Source organism: Phoca vitulina, unplaced genomic scaffold (assembly GCF_004348235.1).
Source record: "Phoca vitulina isolate PV1807 unplaced genomic scaffold, GSC_HSeal_1.0 scaffold85, whole genome shotgun sequence".
NCBI lineage: Eukaryota > Metazoa > Chordata > Mammalia > Carnivora > Phocidae > Phoca > Phoca vitulina.
In genome coordinates this window covers 2,005,926-2,031,388 of record NW_022589788.1, presented here as the reverse complement: position 1 = coordinate 2,031,388, position 25,463 = coordinate 2,005,926, and the positions used below count along the sequence as shown (strand labels likewise).

The 25,463-nt window shown below is 57.5% G+C and overlaps 3 protein-coding genes across 3 annotated transcripts in view; 2 read left to right on the top strand and 1 right to left on the bottom strand.

Moving 5' to 3' along the window:
- Positions 1-4,153, bottom strand: part of GRK4 (G protein-coupled receptor kinase 4) — a 94,242-nt gene extending 90,089 nt beyond the window's left edge. The window contains exon 1 of the mRNA XM_032395607.1: positions 3,976-4,153. The gene's annotated coding sequence lies outside the window, so the exon portion shown is untranslated. The remainder of the gene's footprint in view (positions 1-3,975) is intronic.
- Positions 1-25,463, top strand: part of MFSD10 (major facilitator superfamily domain containing 10) — a 631,579-nt gene that overhangs the window by 600,842 nt on the left and 5,274 nt on the right. The gene's annotated exons all lie outside the window — the stretch shown is intronic.
- Positions 4,832-24,784, top strand: NOP14 (NOP14 nucleolar protein). The gene is made up of 18 exons (XM_032395584.1): positions 4,832-5,128; positions 7,885-8,019; positions 8,487-8,628; positions 10,555-10,697; positions 11,149-11,283; positions 12,060-12,182; positions 12,904-13,035; positions 13,885-14,152; positions 14,974-15,104; positions 15,645-15,730; positions 16,776-16,911; positions 19,079-19,180; positions 19,674-19,827; positions 21,239-21,398; positions 23,044-23,191; positions 23,714-23,832; positions 23,915-24,070; positions 24,275-24,784. Exons 1-18 carry the CDS (start codon positions 4,934-4,936, stop codon positions 24,372-24,374), a joined length of 2,565 nt encoding a protein of 854 aa, XP_032251475.1. The 5' UTR covers positions 4,832-4,933; the 3' UTR covers positions 24,375-24,784.

The following is a 25,463-nucleotide window of genomic DNA, read 5'->3' as shown; positions in this document are numbered from 1 at the left end:
GGTCACTGAGTCAGGTAGGACCCTGTGGGGGTCCTGGAATGGAGGTCTAGGGCCATATTGTAAACAGAAGATTAAGAGAACAGATCTGTGTTTTAGAAAGAGTGTTCTAGGGCGCCTGGGTGGCTCAGTTGGTTAGGCGACTGCCTTCGGCTCAGGTCATGATCCTGGAGTCCCTGGATCGAGTCCCACATCGGGCTCCCTGCTCGGCAGGGAGTCTGCTTCTCCCTCTGACCCTCCCCCCTCTCATGTGTTCTCTCTCATTCTCTCTCTCTCAAATAAATAAAATCTAAAAAAAAAAAAAAAGAAAGAGTGTTCTAGCAGCATTGGGGATGATAAAGGAGAAGAAAGTCTGGAAATAAGACCAGCTAGGAAATTCTGGCCCTCAGCCAACTTAAGAGCTATAGGGGACCATGGTGTTGGGGGGCGAGGGGTGTGCACTGGGTGAGGATGTGAGAAATAATAAAGCTTAAGGCTAAATGAGGTTCAAGGACCTCCCACACGTGAGAATTCAGGAAAAGGAAAGCTATGCTTTTGGGAAATCTAAGAATGAGAATGGACTAGAGACAAAAAATGAGGTTCAAGGTCAATTAACACAACTGCATGTTCAAGTGCCAGCTCTTCATCATGACACTGGACATAACAAAATCTACAGCCACAACTATTACCCTTTACTGAGCACTTTCTGAGTGCCGAGCACTGTGCCACGTTATCCTTCGAAGTAGAATTACTGTCAGTCCGGTTTTACAGGTTAGGAGAGGAGGGATAGGACTGGCTGGGATAATGCCCATACAGAATTTAGCTTGCTTCCTGGACAGAGCAAACGGCCACTGATGTTAGCTGTCCTTATCAACCACCAGGCACTACAGCAAACTTGGAACACACTTTATTCCCTCCGAATGGAGCCAATCCTTTCGTTTGCAATATGAATTTCACCTTCTCTTTCTTGAATTTAGCAAAATAACAAATCACCCCCTTAGTCTTCAATTGTTTACCAAGTACCGATTATATGGCTAGCCAGCACTGAAAGGAATAAAAAATCAAGGTAAACCTATGCCCTGCCCACACACGGATTACAATTTAGCTTGAGAATCACTGACTACACAGTGTTCTAAACCCCAAGTTCCAAATTCCCCGAGGGCAGAGAGTGCCTCTGAGCTGGAAGAATCAGAGCAAGCTATGAAGATGAAGGTAAACTGGATTCTAGAAGGGTGGAAAGAGATGAACAAGAAGAAAGCAAGGAGGGCCTGCTGCACAGGAGGTCGGAATGGCAAGCAAACAAGAACATGTCCAAATGAACACAAAAGTTGTTCTTTTTTTTTTTATAACAAAAATGTATTAAGTAGCTCTTGGGTGTGGAATCAAATGAAGTGCAATGAAGGAAACAAAAATATTAGCTACTATACTTCTGGAATCAAAGGATTTATAAGCTACTTCTAGAAACCCCTTACAACCAAAATCCTGGGGAGGAAGCCTCAGCAAAAGACAGCACGAATGACACCAGGTGTATAACTCTGTGTCAGATGCTGAGCAACTGCTAATCACACTATCCTGTGAAATCCGAACGGAATACTACATAGAAGACCAAAATCCACATTAAACGTATCCTTATTCTCCTCTCTGCATTTATGCTGTCAATTTCTCCAAGAGACAAAATGGGGTGAAAGTCTCCTCAGAAGTATGATGTGAAACAATTTAAGGTTATCATTTAAAGCCATGAGAGGTCACAAATTGCTTAACAAATGTATAACACAGGAAAATATTTTAAATGTTAAAAAAAACCCAGCGATTTTGTGTTTTATTAACAGTATGATCATTTTCTACTTCCTTAAAGTGTGCCTGGCAAAGTGACAAACAACTTTTTCAATGCAACATTATCTGCCAACATTCCTTAAAAGGAGGAACGGTTTTAAACACCTTCTGTGTGAGAACAGAGACTGATTTTATTTGAAATAAGTCTAGAAAATGACTGGACTCACTCAAAATATTAAATCAACAGTGTAATTCCCAGGGCCAACATATAACTGCTGTGCTATGTACACTCCTTCCAAACATTAATTTTCCAATACATGAGCCAGAGAAACTAAATGAGGAACTAGCCATGCATGAGCTCCTAAAGCAAATAAAGTTTCAACTTGGGAGAACAGCCCTAAGTTATAACCAACACTCAGTATATATTCATCTTTCTGATATTTCATATTTAACTTCTCTAACCATTAGCCACACAGACAAAAAGACTCTTTCTGAACACAGGAGTAAACACTCTTTGTTGATGAGGGGCAGACCTCCTAACAATTACACCACTATGAGTTAATACTTTAGGGAACAAAAATTAAAACTCTTTTCAAAGTATCACTGCAGTCCTAGGCTTTATGGCAGAAAATACCGGTTTTACGTATTTATTTTTTTTAAGATTGTATTTATTTAAGTAATCTGTACATCCCACGTGGGGCTCGAACTCACAACCCCGAGACCAAAGTCACACACTCTTCTGAATGAGACAGCCAAGCGCCCCTGGTTTTATGTATTTAGCTCTTAGAGAGCACTTCCGTTTACTTCCTTATCTAATCTGTACAGCATTGTACAGAAACCTGCTTGACACAATAGTCCGTTTTGTACATTATGCCAAGGTGATGGTACAGTGGAAAGAAAACAGGTTGAGCTTGGGTCAGACCCGATTTCCACGGAGGACGTGTCACCTCTGTGACCAATCTGGAGTTCAAAGTGATTAACACCAGACACAATCAAATGCTCCACTGAAACCTACTGCTGAGGTTGCCCCACTGCCTTAACAGAAAAGTAAGACCCCGTTCTCTTCCCACCCATCTTCAGTCTTCTATTCAGAATAATTCAAGAAGAGGTCTCTATTCTCAACTCTTAATAATAGGAGACACTTTAGAAAATAAAAGTTCACTACTTTTTAAATCTGGATCCTTCCATTTAAACCCTCTCTTGGGTATCTAATTCTCGGCACCAGTGACTGTTACTGCAAGAATTCCTGACGAATGTTTCTGACCCAAGGTCTCCAATGAGTTGAGGAACCAGGCACTTTCTGATCCCACCTTTCCTCGTGAAGGACACAGATGGGAAGGGGGGTGGATTAAATAGGAAACAAACCCCAGAGATCTGAAAAGAGCGGTATTCCAGGTTAACTTCTCCCACAGAACGTTATTCACTATTCCAATCACAAGAGGAATTCACTGGTGCTTCCCAACAGCATCCCGAGTCACCAGGAGCACCCCTTCCCGGCCATGTGCGCCCAGGACGCAAGCCCGGCCCTGGGACATGGTGCCTAAAACGCCCTTTCCACGTGGTCTTCAACACGGGGCTCTGGCCAGTGTGCACCTCGCGCGGGCATCAATCGCGATCGATCGCAGCACAAACACGAAGCACCTGCGCCATCACCGCGTCCGCAGGAGCCCAGGGGCTGAAGGACTACAGGTGCGCAGCTCTGGAGACAGGGCTCTACCAGCGATCTCCGGACGGAAGGGCTGGGCCAGCCGCTGCTGTTACACGGACAGAAGGCTGAACTCAGTACTTACTGACTTGCTTCCATTCACACCCCGCAGAGCCTCAGCTCAAACCTCAACATCAAGACGCTATGCTACAATACCGGTCCACAAACGCTAAGTAAGGCTCTTGCTCAGGGCAGCGCACGGGCTTCTCTTCTTTGTCCTTTAAAAACCACAACGGCTGGTCGTTTCCTGCCCGCTTCGCAAGGCGGTCCGGCCTCCTCGGCCTCGGGTTAGGACCCTGCTCGCCGGGCGCTGACGCACGGGACGTCGCGGGGAGGCGGCAGGTCTCGGCAGCAGGCTCGGACTAACGAGCGCACGGCGCAGGCTACCTTTACTTGGGGTCCGAGCTGCTGAAAGGGGTGCAGGACAGCGGACGCCTCGGACCCGCCGGTCCCGAGAGCGAGGCCGAGCGGAGCGTGGGTCCGGGCTCCCCGGAGGTCCGGCGCCCGCCGTGCACACCCACCTTGGCGCGCTTTCAGCAGCAGCGAGTTGGCCACGAGGTTCTCAAGCTCCACGGCGCGCAGGCGCCGCCGCCGCCGCCGGGATCCGCGGGCGCGAAGAGGCGGGGGAGGGGGAGAGGGCGCCGCCCCCTCCGCGCCTTGCTCGCAGGACGCCACCTGCCCCGGCGACCCCGCGCGGGGTCTGGGCGAGCTGACCCGCCGCCGCCGCCCCTCCAGCTGTGGCTCCTGCCGCCGCCGCCACGGCCACGGCCACGGCCACCACCCGCCGCGCCGCCTCCGGGCCCGCCTGCGACGCCGCTGCCGCCCCTTCGGCCGCTGCTGGTGCCGGCGCCGGCCAGGGGAGCCCCCGTCCTCAAGGCCCGGGCCTCCGGCGGGGGCGTCGCTAAGGCGAGGGGAGCTGGCAGCGCGGTCGGCGGAGGACTCTGCGCTCACCGCCGCCGCTCCGGGGCCCGGGCTCTCGTCCTCATCCCTCGCGCCTGGCACGGGCAACTCTCTCCTCAGAGCCCGGCTCCCGGGCCGCCCGGAGTCTCCGCCGAGCCCCAACTCAGGGAGGGGCTCACCGGCCGGGGCTGCCCCTCGCCCCGGCGGCGGCGGCTGCTAGTGCCGCCGCCGCCGCCTCCGCCTACTCGCAGAGCGGCCGGCTCCCTCCAACGGCCTCCCAGAAGAGGGAGCCCGAGCGCTCCCCTCGCCTCCGCGCCCTGAGGCGGGTGCGGCGCGGCGCACTACCGCTCCCAGAAGGCCGCGCGCAGGGAGGAGGAGGCGCGTCCGGCGAGCGTGGCCTGCTGGGAGTTGTAGTCACTCGCCTGTAGGCGCGTAGGCTAGCTTGCGGGTCGCGTGTACTTCTCGCCGGCTCGGTTCTCGCGGGACGAGGGCGGGGCGGCTCCCCGGTCCCCGCACGCGTTTCCGGAGGGAGCGCGCCGGGCGGCTGGCAGAGTGGGGCTGCGAGCTGGCAGGAGCGCCATGGGGAAGGCCAGGCCGGCGGCGGCGCGCAGGAAAGGCCCCGGGGCCCCGGCGGGGGCGCAGGGCGGCCGCGCGAGGCCCATCCCCAACCCGTTCGAAGTGAAGGTGAACCGGCAGAAGTTCCCGGTGCTGGGCAGGAAGGCGCGCCATGCCGTGGGACAGCCCGGGGTGTCGCGCGCGCGGGCCGTCCAGAAGGTAAGGGGCGGGGGCCGCGCCGCGGGGACCTGCCGGCGGGGCGGGGAGGGGGTGTCCGGAGAGCGCCAGAGTCCTGGGGTCTCCAGCAGCGTCCGGTGGTTAGGATGGTGCGTGCCCCGGCCGGGGGTCCCCCCGATCTTCCTGCGCGCGCTGCAGGGAGCCGGCCCTGGGAAGCTGGCGCTCGGTGGACACGCGGCGCGCGTGTGCCCTGTTCCTCGGTTCCGCGGGGCGCCCGTGCACGCCTCTTCCAGCCTGTCCTCGCGGGGACTTGGAGCCTCTGGTCCAGGGGCCGCGCATCCTTTTCTTCGCAGGGCAGGGATGTCACGGATGTTGGGAGAACAAGTGCGTCTGTCTTTCCAAGCACAGCACCGTGTCCCTCGCGCGGAGACTGAAGCGCTACCTTCTGTGCTTACCGTCCCAGAGTATTCTGCGCCTTTCAGCCTCTTGCAGGTGGCATTCCATGTTCGGCCTCTGAGACGTGTTCTTGGGTTTAACAATATTCAGTAAGACACATAGTATCCTACCGAAAAAATTAAGGTGGGTGGAAAAGTCAGGGCACAGAAGGGACCTGCACGGTTCCCAGGGTCTCAGCTAAGGGCTGGGCTTCACTCGGTTTGAATGTCTGTGAAGCCTGAAGCTCCCTCCTAGCTGCTGGGGGTTAAAGGTCAGTGAGGACTTGCCAACCCAGCCTTCCTGGGCCTGTCCTCCGTGTTCTGCCATGCAGGGCGCTATCCAGTCCTTCTCTGAACTGAAGGGAGTGTCCTTACTGCAAGGACCTGACAAGACTAACGTCCCGGGCTGATGAGGCCCCCAGGGCAGCCGTGGGGGACCGTGGGGGACCGGGTGACGTGCGCTCCAGAGCAGCTGTTTGTTTCCACCAGCTAAGCGTGTTTTCTCATTTCTAGAGCAGGGATAATAATATCCATCCTTTCCCTAATGGTTGTTGAAGATTAAATAGCACATATTAAGTGTTGCCTAAACACTAGACATTATTCTTGTTTCTCAGCTTGTCATTCTCAGACCTTTTCACAATCTGGCCGCAACCTATTATCCTTGCTTTGCCTCTTGCAACCCAGTTTGTCCAAAAGTCCTGTCTTACCCCCCAAATCCCTCAGGGGCCAGCACAAGTCAGCACTTCTGATACTTTCCCAAGCCCTACAGCCCCAGTAGGGCAGGGTGCTCATCGCTGTAGTGCCTGACAGAGTCACCTCCGTGCTCTGGCCGGCAGTGAATGGCCCGGAGGCGGGTGGTGGTGCCTCCTCCCATCCCCGGTGCTTTGGAGGCTCAAGTCAGAAGGTATGATAGGAAAATCAGAAACTCCTTCCTAGAGGGAGTCACACTCGAGATTGGAAGGGTGAGCAAAACGTTACAGGTGGGGATGAAGTCCCATTGTCCCCTGTCACGGGGTGTGTGGCACAGCGTGGGGTGGGAGGGCTCAGAGCTGTCCAGAGGGGACTCAGGTCATCCAGGGCAGTTAGAGCGTGCGGTGAGTGTCGGGGCATGCGGGGCGGCAAGGTGGGCCTGTTCTTCTCATCGGTGACCGTCCCTCAGAAGTAAACGCGCTGTCCCATGTGTCTTCTGCTCCAGTCAGTGGGCGGCGCTTTGGGTAGCACTTGCGTGCACAGCGAGACTGCAGGTGTGGTCAGCGCCATCCCGTGGCCCAGCGTCGCGCTCCTCCGTTCTCGCTCAGGTGGTGAGATAACCAGAGTTGACGTGTCCGTCGCCCCTCCCAGTGGAATAGGCGTTGTATCAAGAAGTGTATATTGAATCCTCACAGTCAGCCTTATGAGGGAAGTACTGGTATCATCCCCATTTACACATGAGAAAACGGAGACGAGGAACCATGCCAGAACTTTCTTCAGGTCGGGATTGGGGGTGCCGAGACCCAAACCCAGAGTTGAGCATGTAACAGACAGCAGTACCTGTGCCCGGCTCTGTCCTGAGCCGTCTTGCATCCATTCTTGTGATCCCATAATCCCGTAGCAAGGGCCGGCGGGAAGGTGAGGCCTCTGGGGACAGAGAGGCTAGGTGCCCCCCCCCCCCGAGTCTGAGCTGTCACACTCATGACTGCACCTTGTAGGCCTCACACACATGGATGATCACGAAAGTGCTATGGGTAGTGGTTGGGGGGGTCCCAGTAACCTTTAGCAAGTAGACAGATTTGCAGATCCGGAATCCGAGAGGAGCAAGGATCGACTGTATACTAACGAAGGCGTCCGTGTGACAGGGAGAGAATGGGCAGTCCTACTACAGTCTCTGTGTAATCGTAGTTGACACGCATGGCGTCCTTTTCATCTCCTTGTTCGTCTCCCTTGTTCGTTTCCTTGTGGCTAGAACCTCAGCTCCCCTGGCGTCTCTACCTGACGGAGCGACTTCCGCGTACTCATCGTTCTGCTCTTTGGGTTGCTGCTGTTTTTCTTCAACCTCTAGGACTGGGCACGGAAGTCCAAGGCACACCCTAGAGAGCCCCCCAAGCTTCAAACACAGTCCTCTCTGCCTTCATTATATGGGGGCAACCCGCTTCCTCAGTAACTGAGATCTGTCTTTCCAGCCAGTAGATTAGCCCTTTTTTGACTGTTGGTGGCGGTGGCCTCGGGCGTCCAGAATGGCCGTGACAGTGGCATCTTATAATTCATTGGAACCATCGTGTGTCCCCCTGTGGGGGCATTTCCTCTTTAGGGACCAAGATCGCCGAGCCATCAAGCGCCCACAGTTGCCAGGACCCACACTAGATTTTTCTGTGATCTGTTTTCCAGCGCACCCAGACGTTACTGAAGGAATACAAAGAAAGAGATAAGTCCAATGTATTCACAGATAAGCGCTTTGGGGAGTACAGTAGCAACATGAGCTCAGAGGAGAAGATGATGAAGAGGTTTGCCCTGGAACAGCAGGTATGCAGACAGTGGGAGGAGGGTCTGACGCCCCAGTTGTCCACAGAAGCCAAGCAGAAGGAGGTGGTCACCCCGTCGTTCACTTACACTTGTGTGGGTGCCCCCCCCACAAGGTACGGTGGCGAGTGCGGCGCCTTGTCTGGCCACCAGCCTGGCGGAAAAGTATCTTGACTCGAGGACAACACGGTGTCCTGAGTTCTTGACTGTAGTGCGGCTCACGGCTCGGTCGGGCGGAGAGCCAGTCGGTCGTGGAACACTGGCGGGATTTGCCCATGGCTCGGGTGGGCCCGCTGACCCGTTTACCTCCTGTGGCTGCTGTTTATCTCTGGATCATTGCTCAAATGACCCAGAAAACCTGATGTGTTTGGGCTATGTTGTCACATTATACAAATAGTGGAAAAATAACTGGGTTTTGTTGCTAAATGGATTGGAAATTTTAGGAAGCTGATTTTTTTTCCTTCTGTCAGCGGCAACATGAGAAAAAAAGCATCTACAACCTAAATGAAGATGAAGAATTAACTCATTACGGCCAGTCTTTGGCAGACGTCGAAAAGCATAATGACATTGTCGACAGTGACAGCGACACTGAGGAGCGCGGAACGCTGTCTGGTGAGGACGGGGAGCCAGGGGACAGTCTGCTGGTTTCGTCTTCTGTGCCTTTCTCTTCGCACGGTTCATTGTCGGAGATTTTTTGTGCATGCTTACCTGTTAAATGTGGTCACTTAGGTGGTCCTAGCTCACTATGATGAAGGTAAGCGCTTGGTACCTTCATGTTGACAACCTGGTCTCCACAGGGCAAGTGGCCTCAGGCTTATCGGCACAAGAGGCTGTGATGCTCGGGTCACTAGGGGAGAAGTTGGGTTCCATGTGTTCCCAGCCTTGGGCCTTGGGGGCTCAGCTGTTCCTTAGACATTTCCTGGCATCCTTTGAATCTGGCTATGAGCTCATCAAAACCCAGGTAACTTAGAAAAGAAAAGCTCTAACTTTTGAGCATACGTGTATTTATAACTTCACAGACGCATCATCCGGAAGCACGTTGTGTTTAGTCTGGCTGCGTGATGAGGTGTCCTCCCTAGAGTAGGAGAGGTTCGTCGTAAAGGTCGATCCTGTCAGGTAGCTCTTACCTCGTTGTGATGGAGGTGCGGGAGGGATCAGAGGGTTCCCAGGGTTTCAGCCGGAGCACCTGCTAACGTGGGCCTGCCAGTCACTGAGACGGGCTACCCTGTGACACACACCGGCTTGGGGCAGTTTGAAACGTTGCCGGACGTCCGGGGGAGGCCTCGAGTCCCGGGAGCTGCAGCCTTAGGGATGGGAGGAAAAGAGCAGGTGGGGCATCGGGGGCCGCTGCTGAGTCCTGGAGCTCGGGGGCAAACCCCATAGAGAGAGCCTTTTCAGAAGGGAGTGGGAAGGGGGCCTTGCTACTGGCGATAGGAGCCATGAGAACTGGTGAATCCACCCCAGAGGGGAGGCAGGAAGCCAAGGGGAGTGATGGGAGAGTTGGGGAGAGTCAGGACTGAAGGCGGGGTTCCAGAAGCCCTGGTGGGAGAGGGTGGTGAGGAACGCTTCAGCAGGAGAGAAATCCGATAATGACCCGATAGAATAAGAAAAGTTGATTTGGGACAAAGGCAGTGGAGTTGCTTAGGTCATTTCCTTGAGTAGCTGGGAAGGGACAGCCCAGCCACTTGAGCCCCAGGGCTGCTCTGGGGGGGTTTGGGGGGCGCTGAGAGCGGGGGGGAGTGGAGCACCCTCGGCCCTGGTGATCACTGCCAGGCGGCCTCAAGAGCCCGGCTGGAGTCGGCGGTTCAATACACGGGCCTCTCGTTCCCGCACACACATCCATCTGCGCAGGTGTGGCCGGGAACAGGTGGCCGCGCGAGCAAGGGGGCGAGGGCCGTGGGCCTGCTGTGGGAAAGCAGCCTGAACGTTCTGTTTCTGTTACTGGCAGGAGATTTGGGGGAAATTGCTTCCCATGCAAGCTTCCATTTTCTCATCTGAGATTCTGGGTTTTTTAAGGTTTCTGTGCATTCCCAAGTGGATGATTCCCACAGTGTTTTCTCTCTTCTGCCGCGGGGACGGGGCCGGCTGACCGACGGGCCCCTGCTGCGGGTGCAGGCTCCTGCCCTCAGGACCTTCCAGTCTCGGAGCCCCTGCCCGAGGAGGCGTGCGGGATGCGGGTTCTCTGCGGCCCAGTCCTGGGCTCTCTGTCCCGAGACGCAGACTCCGCCTTGTTTTACTGCCTTTGCTGATCGTTCATGAGATTTGAACACAGTTAACTAGTAGCGCCTTGGTGTTTCCAGGCGTCGGGTCCCGGTCAGGGGGTGTTTCATGGCTCTGGGTTTTCTCGGGGCGGTTCATCCTGGGGATTTCTTACATGCCCCTGTGCCTGTGGTCTCGTGCGGCTACGCTGCGGGAGGACTTTTTCCTTGAATATGGGATTGGTTGTCAGATCTGCGCTTGGATGAACGTTGGCGGACCAGTGCAGGAACCGGTTTGTGCGCCAGCTTCACAGACGCCTTTTCTGCCCTTTGTCCCCAGCCGAGCTGACCGCCGCCCATTTCGGAGGCGGTGGCGGCCTCCTTCGTAAGAAGACCTCACTGCAGCAAGGGGAGGAGGAGGAGAAGCCGAGGTCACGCAAAGAACTCATCGAAGAGCTCATTGCAAAGTCCAAGCGAGAGAAGGTGTGTTAGCGCTCCTGGTGGGGCGCTCTGGCCCGGGACCCTCACCAAAACAACTCCCGGGCTCTTCTTTCTTGTGTGTGTTTAGGCTCTGTTTAACGTTTTCTGTGACTTTAATAGAAGCATTCGTTTTAAATAGGAATATTTTACATTTCATCTTGCGTATACTTCTCACGGTCTGTTGTGTTTGGGGAGGACTTGGGGTGTCTTTGGTTGGTTGGCTTTGTGTGTTGACGTGTATCGCTATCTTTACTACCAGCAAACTGCTCAGAGCATCCAGATGAACGGTTGATAGCAGGGACTTAGTTCTGTGTGTTGAGATTTTGTAGCTTCGCTTTCCTAAGACACTCATTTCTCAGGGTGTCTCTGTGCTGCTGATCCGAACGCGTTGACTCTGGCTGCTCGCTCGCGGCCCCACGCTGGCAGCATGCACCACCTTGCTCTCTCTCCCCAGAGGGAAAGACAGGCACAACGGGAAGGTGCCCTGGAGCTCACAGAGAAGCTGGATCAAGACTGGAGAGAAATCCAGACTCTCCTGACACACAGAACTCCCCAGTCCAAGAACAGGGATAAGAAGGAGCACCCCAAGGTGCGTATCAAGTGGACTGGACCTTTCCTCCACTGGTGGAGGCCAGCGTCCCTTCCAGCCTGTTCCTTGACGTAGATAGCTGCCCTCCTTTTCTCTTAGTTCCTCTGTCTTCCAGTGAGCTTTCGTGGAGTTTCTGGATACATGTGGTGTCCGTGTAGAGCTAGACAAAAAGAGACTTCAGTATCTACTCCTGGATAATTAAACTAAAGAAAACGGTTGTTTCTGGTATGAGAAATCCTTCGAGGGGAGGCCTTCTCCAGACGGTGTTTGATTTTTCCCGTCACTCGTCTGCACGTCCATATATACAGTTACTTAGTTTTCCCTCCAAATGGTGTATGGCTCCTACCACATCCTTTTTAGTCTAAATTGTTGGAAAAGCGGCATTCACCTGCGTGTCTGGCTTCTAGGAAGTATCCAGGATTTCGCCAGACGGCCACATCGCGTGGCCAGCCGTCCACCTTTGTGGGCCACTGACACTGTGGCTGCCACCTTTACCCCAGCCCATTTTGTGGGCTTCATGCCTAACGAACAATGTTTAGTTTTGTTAAAGCAGGTATGTTCTGAGAAGAATTTCCCAGGAGTGAAAAATCCTATGTGACCTTACAGGGTCCTGCAGATTGATTAGAACAGTTTTCTTTCAGGAAGGAAAGACTTGGATACGGTTCGTCTCCCTCCTTCATGATGTCCAGACGTTACCGGATACGTAGGAAGCTGCTTGTGCAGATCATTTAAAAAAACAACGACTAAAAGTGAAAAGTTTCTTCTTTCTGCCCTAGCCTGACGCGTACGACATGATGGTTCGTGAGCTGGGCCTTGAAAGGAAGGCCCAGCCCTCTGACAGGATGAAGACGGAGGAGGAGCTGGCAAAGGAGGAACAGGATCGGCTCCAGAAGCTGGAGGTACCAGTGTGACCGTGACCGCGATGGGGCCGCAGGGCCCAGCACCATGCGGGGGGCACCGCGGGTTCTGGGTTTGAGGCCTTTCTTCTCCATTTTGTGAGGTCGGCTGCAGATGCGGTGTTTTATCAAAGGAATCTTCTTAGACTGTTTAAAGTTTGTTTCTTTTACTATAAATAAATTTCTTTTTTGATATAAAAACAAGAAAAATGCAGATGATACCCCAAATATACCAAATAAATGAAAGTTTGCTCTAATCCCCTTACCTCAGAACAGCTGCTTACAATCTAGTGCACGGCCTTCTCAGCTCATTTTCTGTGCCTTAAAAAGGCTTGTAAAATTTCATTACTCTAAAACAAAAATGAACATTGACACACTGTTCTGTCTGTGGCCCTTTAGTCCAGCCCCACCCGGGCCTCTTCCCGGCCGGCGGCCTGTGTGCGGACAGCCGCGTGGTTGAGCCCGCGTGGCGTGCCTGCCCCCTCCGTGGCTGCGCGGTGGGGAGTGAAGTCTGCGTAGCTCAGCCAGAAAGACCTTAGAACCACGGGCTTGCCTTCCAGGTGACTAGACGCACTTGTGCCGCGATACTTGTTTCCATTTGCGTGTGGTAGGAGGTCCCTACACACTAGGGAGAAGGCAGGCTCGGAGCCTCCGGCCCGGGGACCATGGCCTGCAGGAGGGCAGGGCCACTGTGCCTCCCACGACATGCTTCCTTCCCACCCAGGCTGCGAGACTGCGGAGGATGCGTGGCGAGGACGAGGCCGGCGATGCTAGAAAACCGAAGCACCTGTCCGCGGACGACTTAAATGACGGCTTCGTTCTGGACAAAGACAACAGGCGCTTGCTTTCCTACACAGTAAGGAGTTTGCCTTCGCCGGCTTACTTGCTCTCTGAATTCAGAAGCACGGTTTCTGGTATCTGAGAGGTTCATCCCAGATGGAAGTTGAATTTGTAAAAACGCCTGTGTGCTCTGCGTCTGGGAGTGCGTGGCGGGTCCGATCCCGCACCTGCGGGCAGGCTACCTGGAGAAGGGGCACGCCAGCCTCGCGCTGTGTCCTCGCTCGCCGACATCAGCTTCCTCCACTCGTAAGTGTGTGGTTACCTGCAGGCTCAGCACTGCTGTTTCAGGAGCCGGTAAAATAATTGAGTTTCTAAAACTCTGTTAGGTCTACACCCTTTCCCCTTCAGAGGATCAGCCTGGTTTCAGGGCAGGAATACAGGAGGAGGTCAGGAGTGTTGAGCAGAAGGGGATCCGAGGTGCTGGGTGCTCACAGAACACTGGGGGGTTTGGCAGGAGAGCGTAGTCAGGGGTTACCCCCAGGTGTTGAGGTCCCACCACCTCCAGGTGCAGCCCAGTGTCGGGAAGCCCCTGCTGACCCACCGTTTCGCAGCCCCAAAGCCGGTGGTGGGAGGCTGCAGACACAGCTGCTGGAGCCCGTGGCCACCGGGGCGCCTGCCACACCTTGGGTCCCTGCTGCTCCGTGGCAGAAGCTGAGCCTTGCCCAGAGCCCTGGCGGCAGGAATCAGGAAGCTGTTCCCCGGCCTGCTGGCCCTGAGGCTCTGGAGCTCGCCGCCTGGCACGCAGCCGGTGCGGAGGGCGGATGCGGCACTCGGTGCTCGTGCTCCTTGTGTTTGCAGCGTCCGACATCGCTACAGGGTGTTCCCCCAGGGTAGTGAGGCCTGTGGTCCCCCTGCTCTACCCTAGGATGGAAAGATGAGCATCAAGGAAGAGCAAAGCAGGGAAGCTAGTGACGGCGAAAGCGAAGAGGAACAGGGCGAAGACTCGAGCGAGGAGGACCCAGAGGACAGCAGTGACCCCAAGGGACACTCAGACCTGGAATCGGATGCGGAGAGCGAGGAGGACTGTGGGTGGCCAGACAGAGAGCCCCGGCAAGCCCCGGGGAAAAGAATGACAAGCGATGGTCACAAAGCTCGAGAACCTGCCAGAACCGAGCTGCCCTATACATTTGCAGGTACAGATTCTGGGTTTTCTTACGTGTTGGGATGACTTCTGTGACCTAGCGACAAGTCTTCCTCGCTGGGACCGAGGGTGCGCTTCTGGGCACGTGGACCCATAACGTCTGGGCTTGTGAGGAGCATGGTCCTCCTCGGCAGTGTCTGGCCAGCGTTAGCCAGCTTCTGTCGTGTGGCTGGGGACAGTTTCGTGGGCCGGCCACAGCACGAGGACGACACACCTTTCCACTGGAGGTCGTCGTGCTCTTTCCATGGCCAGCCTTTTGTGGTAGAAATGTGGCTGCCACAGAGAGCTGGGGCGGGGCCTGGGAGATGGGGGTCACCTGTGAGGAGGCTTCCTATGGGCCACATAACCCCTTACAGCGAATGTTGTGTGTTGTGTGGTCTGGTGCGTGGAGAAGAATCATCCAGTTCTAGCGAGCAGTCCTAAATTGTCCCGTGATTTACGGTCACTTCCAGAGGCTGGCTCCCTCGGGCATGGCCTGCGATCGGTGGGAGTCTGGGTGGTGACAGCACTCTGCCACGTGGCTCCTTCCAGCTCATTCTGGGCCAGTGTGGACACTAAACCCAGTGTCTGCCGCCTGGTCGCTGATCAGTAGCCCGTCCCACCGCCCCTCTCCCCCAGGACACGCCAGAGCACCCGTTAGATCCAGCGGCAGTGGTCCTGGTGGGAGGTAAAGCGTGTCTGAAATACGCGTGAAGTTGTCTCGCGGTGAAGTGATATCGCCCCTGTTCTGTTTCATTTTTAACCTCTGTGTGATCAGAAACGTGATTCTCTTTTTAGTTATTAACCGTGGAGTGTGTTTTGCATTTTTGACAGCCCCTGAATCCTACGAGGAACTGAAATCCTTATTATCAGGAAAAACGGTGGAGGAGCAGCTTGTGGTGGTGGAGGGAATTCAAACATGCAACCATCCGAGTCTCGCCGTGGGAAACAAAGCAAAACTGGAAGTACGTGCCCCGTGTTGGGAGTGTCAGGGCGGCCCCCCACCCCGTCTGTGTGTCCGAGGTGCGTGCGCCTCAGCCCCCTGCGGCTACGAGCGCCCCGTGCCATGACCCCGCCACGGGCCCCGGAGCGGGTGCTGTTGCCCTCCGCTCACAGGTGAGGGAGACTGAGGCCCCGGGCATGTGGCTCACGTGGCCTCAAGCCGGAGAGCGAGCCCTTCAGGGAGATGAGGACTTGGAATGTGCCTTTTCTTCTCCACGAGTGCTGCCCGTTGACGGATGAGGCACAGGGCTGGGCGCGCTCCTGGTCTGAAGACCTGGGTGCCGTCTGCCGTCCTGCAGAAGCGCACGCCCCAAGCCCTTCTGCTGACCCCCTCCTGGTGTGGGACCGGCTTCTTGGCCTGCGCTTTGCAAGGTGCTCCCGTCAGTGGCCCCGAGGCGCGTGCGCACACGTGTTAGCCAGACGCAGGGGACGGCCCCCTGTGAGCCCGTGGCTTTATTCTGCGGGTCGGCACTGAGCTCTGCTCCCAACCCGTGTTTCCGCAGAAACTGTTCGGCTTCCTTTTGGAGTACATTGGAGATTTGGCTACAGATGATCCACCAGACCTCAGAGTAATTGATAAATTGGTTGTGTAAGTAACCACGGCAGGTTGACTGGAATGCGGGGCAGAGGCGAACAGCTCTTTCCCTGTTTGCAGTCATAAAAGTACGTCGCGGAGTTAGTAAGGTTGACCTTGTAAACAGGCCCCCTGGCATACGCTAGCTACAGTGATTTCGGTGACCACAGCCCCCTCAGAGTGGCGTTAACACACTGCTCCCATCACCCTGGGGACAGACACGCTGTTAACTACAAACGAGTCGGCTTTAAGACAGTTGAACACTTCATTCTTGCTCGTGCTGTTTGGAGGCTTATTTTGTGTTTCATTCGCCAATGAAATTTCAAGCTCTGCTCGGACGGGCCGACGGGTGTTTGGGACAACGTGGTAGACTGTGTCCTGGTATTGTGCAGAAACCCGCCTGCTCCAGGTCCACGCTTCAGTGGGACCCGACAGGCTGGTGCTGCGAGCATGAGGGAGGCCAGCCCCTCTGGTCTTCCCGTTCCCGCTTTGCCCAGGGACGGCTGAGCCTTCGCTCCCCGAGGACCCCTGTGAAGGCAGAGACTGGAGCGTGGCTCCTGGCCCCTCGTTGGCCGGAGGGAGGTATGGCAGATGGAGGGTTAGTGAGCGCCAGGGCCCCATAGGGGCCTGTCTGGGGCCAGCCCCATGCTGTGCAGCCCACGTCCCCATGCCACCTTCTGCCGGTACCACAGCGCTTGTGAGGAACCAGTAAGTTCCTGTGGACGGCACCTTGGAACCATCCGCCGAGTCTGGCTCGGAGAATGTGCTTCTTACGGCATTATGCTTCTGCCGTCGCTATTGAGAAGTTAGACTTTCTAGGAGGTGACAAAAGTATGTATAGATTGTTATAAAACAAACATGTTAGAAGCAGTATCTCGACTGCCGAGAAGGGCAGCCAGACCAGTAAGAGGAAAAGTGGGTTCGTCCAGGGGCTTCTGGGCTGACTTGCTCAGCCAGCAGGTGACTTTGCAGGAGCATGGTGAACGTGAGGTTTGCGGGCTTTCTTTCTGATTTCGTTATCTGAGGTCATTTTCCCCTGACCTGTGTTTCTGATGAACAGGCAGTTATATAATCTTTGCCAGATGTTTCCTGAGTCTGCAAGCAACTCCGTAACATCTGTCCTGCGAGACGCCATGCACGAGATGGAAGGGGCCGTTGAGGCCAGAGGCCGGGCGGCGTTTCCGGGCCTGGACGTGGTGAGCGGGGACTTGGTCTCAGGCACGGGGGCCGATGCTGTCGGCCGGCTAGGAGGGCTGCTGAGTGGGATGTGCGTGGTTTGGCGGGTTCGCCATGCCCTCGAGCTTCCAGACTGAGCTGGAGAACAGGCCGGAACAAGGTGGGAGGGACTGTTTACGCGCGAACATGTCACTGCGGTGTGTTTCACTGGTTTGATTCCGTGTGAATGGGGCTGTCTGTGGCCTTCGTGGCGAAGAGGCTTTGGGCCAACAGAACGAGTGTGTGTTGGGAAGGACTGAGTCCGAGCCCTGGCCCTGCCGTGGCCCCACTGAGACAGCTGAGCCGCTCTGAGGGCTCTAACAGCCCGTGGCGGCTGCGGGCCACCTCGTCAGCATCCGTGACCTCGAAGAAGTACTTGCTCCATCTGTTCCCTGCTCTAGGACTTCTGTAGAAATGAAAAACCGTGATTAACAAAAACTCAAAAACACAGGGTCTGTGTCCTGGTTTTAGTGGACCCCCCCAAAGCGGGATCTGAGTCGGTGTCCGTGAGCCTCAGCCCCCGGCAGACACTCCCTGTGTCACCGGAGTGGCCTGTTCCCGCAGAGACCGTGCGACAGGTCCCGTCCAGTTCCTCCGATGAGCTGTGCGGCCGTCTCCTTGTCTGTGAGCAGGGGTGGGGGGGGGTGCAGTTAAGCCTCCCGTGAGGTTCGTGACCGTGGCACGGCTGGACGCAGTGGTCAGCTCGCGGGCTGTCACCGTCACAGGTGCTCCCTCAGTGGACACGCGTGGTCCATTGCTGGCGAAGCGAGGCCGAGCGGGCTGGGTGCGGGAAGCCGCGGGTGCTCTCCCTTCCCCTCTGCCTCCCTGAGCCTGCGTCCCCTGGAGTCCCAGGTCAGGGCGGCGTGGGGGGCTCTGCGGAAGGAGGAAGTGGGGGCTCCGGGGTGTGCCTGACGTGTTCAGAGTGGTCCGGTTCAGGGGGTTTGGGAGGATTTCTTGGTGCCTTTGGACCAGATGGAGGGTGTGCAGACCCTGCCGAGCCAGGGTGCAGGGATGCTCTTCTGCTTCAGCGCGAAGCAGCCTCCCCGGTGCGTCCTGGGTGGGGAGCCCGTGGGCGCGTCTGGCCGGGGGTCCCCGGAGAGTGTCACCCTCTGAGCCAGCACTCCTGCCGCCCCCCTTATAGCCTTGCATGTCGTTGTCGGGTGCGCAGGCCAGAGCCACGGCTCACGCTGGCTTCTCGGGGCCAAGCCGAGCCTGGTGCGGCGGGTGGACTCGCGGGCATCCGTGGAGGGAGCCCGACCTGCCTCCCCTTCCAACGCGCATCTGCGCCCACGGCCGCCGCAGTAGCCTCGCCAGCCACCCAGCGTCTCTGCTCGTTTGGAAAGGAAAGAGTAGTCTGTGACGTAGCTTTAGTCTGCGCTTGCCTTGCTGGGAGCCGAGCCCAGGGCGGTTCCGTGTCTGCAAGGAATTCATCTCGGTGAGCGGTTCTCGCCGTGTCCTCTGCCCGTTTCTGTTCGGCCGTCGGGGTGTTAGTCCTGAGCCGGCGCTCAGAGTCCGGCGTGTGTGTGTGTGTGCGGGAACGGGCGTGCCCGGCGTGCGTGTGTGTGTGGGAATGGGCGTGCCTGGCGTGCGTGGGGGGGGGATGGGCGTGCCCGGCGTGCCCGTGTGTGTGTGCGGGGATGGGCGTGCCCAGCGTGCCCGTGTGTGTGTGGGGACGGGCGTGCATGTGTGTGCCCGGCGTGCGTGTGTGTGTGGGGACGGGCGTGCCCGTGTGTGCGGGGACGGGCGTGCCCGGCATGCGTGTGTGTGTAGGGACGGGCGTGCCCGGCGTGCGTGTGTGTGTGGGGACGGGCGTGCCCGGTGTGCGTGTGTGTGCGTGTGTGTGTGCGGGGACGGGCGTGCCCGGCGTGCGTGTGTGTGCGGGGACGGGCGTGCGTGTGTGCGGGGACGGGCGTGCCCGGCGTGCCCGTGTGTGTGGGGACGGGCGTGCCCGGCGTGCGTGTGTGTGCGTGTGTGTGTGGGAATGGGCGTGCCCGGCGCGTGCGGGGAGGGGCCCTGGAGGTGGGACGCCGGCAGGTGCGCCGCGGCCCCTCACAGGAGGCTCAAAACCTGCTTTGGTCCTGGCCTGTGGGAAAGCCGTGTTTGGAACGTCCGTTACTCCCTCTAATCTGTGTGCTGACGCTCTTTCAGCTCGTTTATTTGAAAATCACCGGGATGCTGTTTCCAGCCTCCGACTTCCGGCACCCCGTGGTGACGCCCGCGCTCGTGTGCATGAGCCAGCTGCTCACCAAGGTACGTCCTTGGCGGCCGGGCGAGGCTGTGGGATGTCGCTCTTGCGGCCCGAGTGCAGGAGAGGCTCCGGGCAGGGGCCTGTGAAGACGACCCTGGAGATGGCCCCAGATGAGGTTATGGAAGGTGTGACCCCAAAAAAGAGCCCTTGGAGTTAGTGGTGACGCACCAAGTGTGACGTGGGCCCTGTTCCCCTTTCGGCTTAAGCCCGAGTGGTCGTGTCTCCTGGGCGGGTGTCTGGTGCACACTCGGTGGCGGTGTTGCCACACGGCGGGTCTTCGCGAAAGCGGCGGAGCCTTGGGGCCTTGACGCTCTTCACCCGGTCTGATCCCACTGGACCCTGCTGCGGGAGGGGCGCTGCTTCCTCCGTGCGGGGGCGGGGGCGGGGGTGGGTCTGGGGCCGCAGACCTCGGCTGGGACGCCAGCCTGTGCAGCTCGCGCAGCCTTCCGGAACGTTCTTCCTGCCCACTGACCGCACCCTGTGCTCCCGCGCCAGTGCCCCGTCCTGTCTCTCCAAGACGTGGTGAAGGGCCTGTTCGTGTGCTGCGTGTTCCTGGATTACGTGTCTCTGTCGCGGAGGTTCATCCCGGAGCTCATTAACTTCCTCCTCGGGATCCTTTACGTCGCCACTCCAAACAAGCACGGCCACGGTGAGTGGGTCGGACGCTTTATCAAGTGCGTTCTACTTCAGCGTTGCTTTAAAAGTCGTCCATGCTCCTTGTAGAGAGTGTGGGACGTGGAAAGTGAGACATCAAACCCCTCCGTCCAGAGCGGCGGCCTCTCCTCTGTGCGGCTGGGCGGACACCCCTGCACCCGAGGGAACCGGGGCCCCCCCTCTTCCCGCCACCACGGCCACACGCAGCGAGTCCCATCCGTGGCGTGGACCCCAGATGACTGAGCTGTCAAAAGCTCATGAAACAGCTCAGTTCTTTTATGTTGATTCTGTATTGAAATAACATTTTTATACTTGGGGTTAGACGAATGTATCATTAAGATCTTTTTTTCCTGTGCCCCGAGAACGTTTGCGCTCCCTCCGTGTGGCCCACGTTGTTTCTAGTGCGCAGCCCTGTCTCTAGTTTCTAGAGCGCCGGGAATCCTGGAAGGAGTGACCATCAGAAGCCACGTTGTAACGAGAAGCAGTTCTAGCGTCTGTTGACCTGCTAGGCTGTGCTGGTCTTAAGACCCCCCCCCCCCCCCAGCAACCCCCGCGATGCTGACCACTCACTGCTCCCCCGGGTTGTCGAGGTGCCGCCCGGTCTCTGCCCCTCGCTCCGTGTCCTTAGGATCCCCTTTCCTGCCCCGATCGGTCGTCCGTTGTATCTCCGATCCAATGCCGCCACGTAGGATGCTAGTCGTACGGAGCACCTCACCAGTGCCGGGGGGGCACTTCAGCCCCAGCAGCTCCTCCGTTCAGGACCCTCAGCACACTGTCCTGCCTCCCCCGCCTGCAGCTGCTGCGCCCGGCCTGCACTGACCCCCTCGCCGCAGACTCCCGTGCGCCGGGCCTGGGCCTGGGGAGGCACAGTCTTGCCGGGGGGCCTGTCAAAGTGGACGCTGCGGTGGGGGCGGGCGGCGGCCCCTCTCCCTTCACCCTGCCGCCGCCAGCTTTGCTGTGCCAGGCGTACGCCGGGCTGGCTGGGCCCGCTGCCTCGATTGCTCTTCCAGGTGGTGACGGGGTTAAGTCCACTCCGCTGGCGTTCGTCCTCCGGGACAGGCCTTCTCTGACCTTAGTTTACTAGGTCCCCGTGCCACCTGCACCCGCTCTCCCCCCAGCCCCCCCTCCCCCGCCCTGCGTCTCGGGCCCACCACGTCTCTTTCTGATGCTCCATCCCGTTAACTCCGTCTTCCGGGCGTTGTCTACTGCCTGTCTCCCCCTCGAGGTCAGGGACCTGGGCTGTTCCCTCCATCACCCCTGCGGAGGCTATAACCCCACCTCTGTGGGGTGAACACAGGCTGCATGTGTCCGAAGTGACCCTTCTAACTGCGTCACCATGCAGAGCCTGCCCTGTGACCTCGTGATGCTCAGAGGCCGCCTCTGTCCTTGTCCCGCTTGGACTTCAGGTTACACTCTGGTGCACCCTTTCAGAGCATCTGGGAAGAACTCGGAGTTGCTCGTGGTTTCTGACCAAGAGGACACAGCCACGTGGCAGAGGAGAGGCCTGTCCCTCGGCTGGGCCGGTGGACTGAAGGGCCAGACTAAGACAGAGGCCAACCACACCAGGTAGGCGGGGGGCTTGGGGCGCCAGGGAGGGCGTGCTCAGTGCCGGGCCAGCCTGGAACCAGACACAGCTGGGACCCGTGAGGACGCACCTAGTGTCACTCTGCAGATGGTACGATCTTATATGGGAGAAACCCTAAAGACTCTACAAAAGAGCTGTTAGATCTCATAAACTAATTCAGTGAAGTAGCAGAATACAAAGTCAACAAAAAATCACTTGCGTTTCTATATGCAGTGAACAATTGAAAAGGAAATTAGAAAATTCCGTTTACAACAGTGTCAAAAAGAGTAGAACATGAGAATTGAAAACCAAGGAGGGAAAGATAATTGAGACAAAACATCGTGGACGCTGTTTAAGGAAGACAAAGCGCAAGAAAACAGCTCATGTTCGTGGATCTGAGGACTCCCCTCCAGACACCATCACACTGGGGACTGGGTTTCAGCATGTGAACTGGGGGGACACACACATTCAGTGCACAGGAGGGCTGGGGCTTTTTATTAGACGTCCTTCTGTTCTCTGATTTTTTAAAAGTATGGATTTGAAATATCCTTTTGCTGTGGTAAAATACACAACAGAAAGTTTACCATCTTCATCGTGAGGCCAACAGTTGAGTGGAATTCGGTACATTTACATCCTGGTGCAGCCACCAGCTCCTTTCACCCCCAGAATCCCCATTCGTAAGACAAGTTGTGTACCCACCACACACTCACTCCCCGGCCCTGGCGCCCCCCCCCCCCCCGGTCTGCCTTGTCTCCAGCATCTGGCTCCTCCGGGGACCTCCTAGAAGTGGGGTCACAGTGTCTGTCCTCTCTGGCTCGCGTATTTCACTTTATAGCATCGTGTCCTCCAAGTGCATCCACGTGGTGGCAGGTGTCAGAATGTCCTTCCTGTTTAAGGCTGGATCACATTCCATCGTGTGGATGGACTACGTTTTGTTCATCCATCTGTCCACCCATCCACGGACACTGGGGTGCTTCCCTGTCTCAGCTGCTGGGCATGATGCTGCCGTGAACACGGGGGTGCCGGCATCTCATCGAGACCCTTCTGTTAATTCTTTTGGGTACATACGCAGAAGCAGTATTGCTGGGTCGTACAGTAGTTTTAGGTTTTGTGTTTTTGAGGACCCCCCCCCACTGTTGAATCCCTGCCAGTTTCTCCGTGTCCTCCCAGCATTTATTTTTTTAACAGTAGCCATCCTCCTGGGTAAGAGGTGTTAACTCCCTGTGGTTTTGATTGGCATTTCCCTGAAGAGGAGTGCTGCTGAGCATCTGGCCATCTGCGGGTCTTCCCCGGGAAATGTCAGGGCAGGTCCGTGAAAAGAGAAAAAACATTCTCAGAACGTGTATTATTTTTTCAAGATAATGTCGGCTTGATTTTGCAAATAGTCATTTAAAAACTAAAGTGGAGCCACTCATTTTCAAGTTGCTGCTGCATTTCCCACAGTGACCCTCTGTGCTCAGGGACACGGGTCATCTGTCCCACCCACTGCCACGCTGGACGTGGACTCCAGCCCCTGTTGGGTTTTTCAGAGCTGTGGGTTGGAGATTTTAGTTTTTGCCGAGAGGATGGACACTGGCAGTGACCAAACCGAATGAGCTGGACCCCTTCCTGCCTCTGGCCCTGAAGCTGCGTGTTGCCCCCTCGCAGACTGTCCTGCCTGGCCGTGTGTCTGGCCTTGGTGAAGCGCTGCGTGCTCCTCTACGGCCCGCTGCCGTCCTTCCAGACCATCGTGAGGCCGCTCGGAGCCCTGCTCACGGAGCACCTGGCCGACGGCTGTCGCCCCCCGGAGCTCCAGGTGAGGCCTCCCGGCACGCGGCCCTCTGCGCAGGCTCAGCCGCCTCTGAGAGAGGGAGCGGGCTAGTGGGCGAGCTTGTCTTGAGGTGCGGCTCTAGAAACACCCCTGGGCAATGACGGTAGTGGGATGACTTAGGAGAAGTGACCGTTCTCCTGCACGGGGTCTTGCTCGGTGCCCGTGGTGTGCCCCCCCCGGCTGCCGGGGCTACGGTGAAGGCGCTCCCGTGTGTGTCCATAGGGGTGGGTCACTCAGGCCCGTTGTGACCAGTTTCTCTGGGGAAGGAGATTCCATGGTGTCTGCTGCATGCCCAGGGAACCTTCTAGAAGGGTCTCAGGCGTCTGTCGTCCTGCCAGCGGGAAGGGTGCACAAGGCTGTGAGCTGTCCCGTGCGCAGGCCCCCCGCCCCTGTCCGCACGGCGGTGGGGCCCCCTCGGCTGTGCCCCCGTTCAGCAGAGGCGGCCCCGGGCCCCAGGCCCCACGCCGGGCGGGCCTGCTGCGGCCTCAGCGTGCCCCCGGGTTCCAGGAGCTGTGCCGGAGCGCGCTGGCCGACGTGGAAAGGCACGAGCAGCGCTGCCGGCCGCTGGTGTGTGAGAGGAGCAAGCCGCTGCCGCTGAAGCTCTTCACGCCCCGGCTGGTCAGAGTGTGCGTGTGGGGCGGGCGGCCCTGGGGCGGGCGGCGGGGGTGGGGGCGGGCGGGCTGGACCTGCCGCTGGCTCTCCCCTCAGCCTGGAGTTCGGGAAGAAGCAGGGGAGCAGCAAGGAGGAGCAGGAGAGGAGGAGACTGATCCACAAACACAAGCGTGAATTTAAAGGAGCCGTCCGGGAGATCCGCAGGGACAACCAGTTCCTGGCTCGAATGCAGCTCTCGGAGACCCTGGAACGGTGAGCGGCGGCGGCGGCCGGGGCTGCCGGGGGGTCGGGCCGGGTCCCCGTGAGTGACTGCCGGCCCCGGGGCCTGGGCAGGCGCGTTTCCTGCCGCTCCGTGTGCGCTGGCCCGCGTGGATGCGAGCCGCTACTGGGTCGCGTAGGGAGAAGGGCAAAAGCTGATGTAAAAATGGGGTTTTTTCTTTTTTTTTTTTTTTTAAGGGATGCGGAAAGAAAGCGAAAAGTGAAACAGCTTTTTAACAGCCTGGCCACACAGGAAGGTGAATGGAAGGCTCTGAAGAGGAAAAAGTTCAAAAACTAGTTTCCCAGACAGGGCAGGGAGGTGCTGTGCACTGAACGTAATAAAGGCTGCCTTCCCGTGCGCCCGGGCTCCTCCCTGCGCTCCGGCCCCCGGGCCTCCGGGGGAGCCAGGCCTCGCCAGCGAGCGGGGGCTTCTGCTCCATCCCGTGCAGACGCGCCCCCGTTAGTCACAGGGTTTGGGACTGAGGGCGAGGATGCGTTCTGCCCGGTGCCATCCGATGAGGCAGGCAACGTGGGGCCCAGCGCGGAGGCCCAGCCCTCCCCGGGCTGGCGCTGGAGGCCGACGTCACAGCCTGCGGCACGCTGACCGGCCCTACGTGGTGGCCCCGGTGCCTGTGCCAAGCAGCCGGTCCCTGAGGTCACACAGCCAGCCTTAGCAGTGACCACAGAGGGATCGGAGGCCTGGCCAGAATGGATGTGGGGGCCAAGGGACAGGGTGACCTGACGGTGGTGGGGAGAATGGGGACTTTGATCTTGGACAAGTTGGGGGTGTTGGAAGTCAGGATGCAGAGCATGGGGCCAGTGGCCCTGCGGGCGCATGGCACTCAAGCCATGCTTGCCCAGATTAGCCTTGGGCTTGGGCATGAGACGCGGGAACACTCAGCCAGCCTCCCCTAGGCTCGTCGGAGACCCGCTTGCCTGGTGTGTGGCTCCCCAAATCCACAGGCCATCACACCCCTCTCGGCTGGGGAGGCCTGGCCTGCTGTTCCCACCCAGCCTGTGCTGTTACACAGCTGTTGCTACTTTAATTCCCCAAGTCCCTGGACCCAGGACTCTTGCCCGACCGCCCCAGGAAAGGGAGACCAAGTCAGGTGCTGGGCTTTTGGGCTGAGGCCTTGCTCTTCAGTCCCATGGGGATGGAATGTGCCCACGACTAGCACATAACGCCCCAGCTCCGGATCACGTATCACTGGAACATACCCCACTCTGCCCACCCTGGGCCTCTCCCCAACCCCACTCCAGACGTAATTCTTAGAAATACATCTGTGCGGCTGGTCCATCACAGCCCTGCCTCTGCCCCTTGCAGAGGGGAGTATATAGAATGATGGAAGAAGGTATGAAACCCAGCTGGGACCCACCCGGCCCAGGA

Excerpts from the sequence above, each read along its gene's own strand:
- NOP14 (XM_032395584.1), top strand. The coding sequence starts at position 4,934 with ATGGGGAAGGCCAGGCCGGCGGCGGCGCGCAGGAAAGGCCCCGGGGCC. Across the intron at positions 19,181-19,673 it reads TGAGCCAGCTGCTCACCAAG|TGCCCCGTCCTGTCTCTCCA; the intron begins GTACGTCCTTGG and ends CTCCCGCGCCAG. Across the intron at positions 21,399-23,043 it reads ACAGAGGCCAACCACACCAG|ACTGTCCTGCCTGGCCGTGT; the intron begins GTAGGCGGGGGG and ends GCCCCCTCGCAG.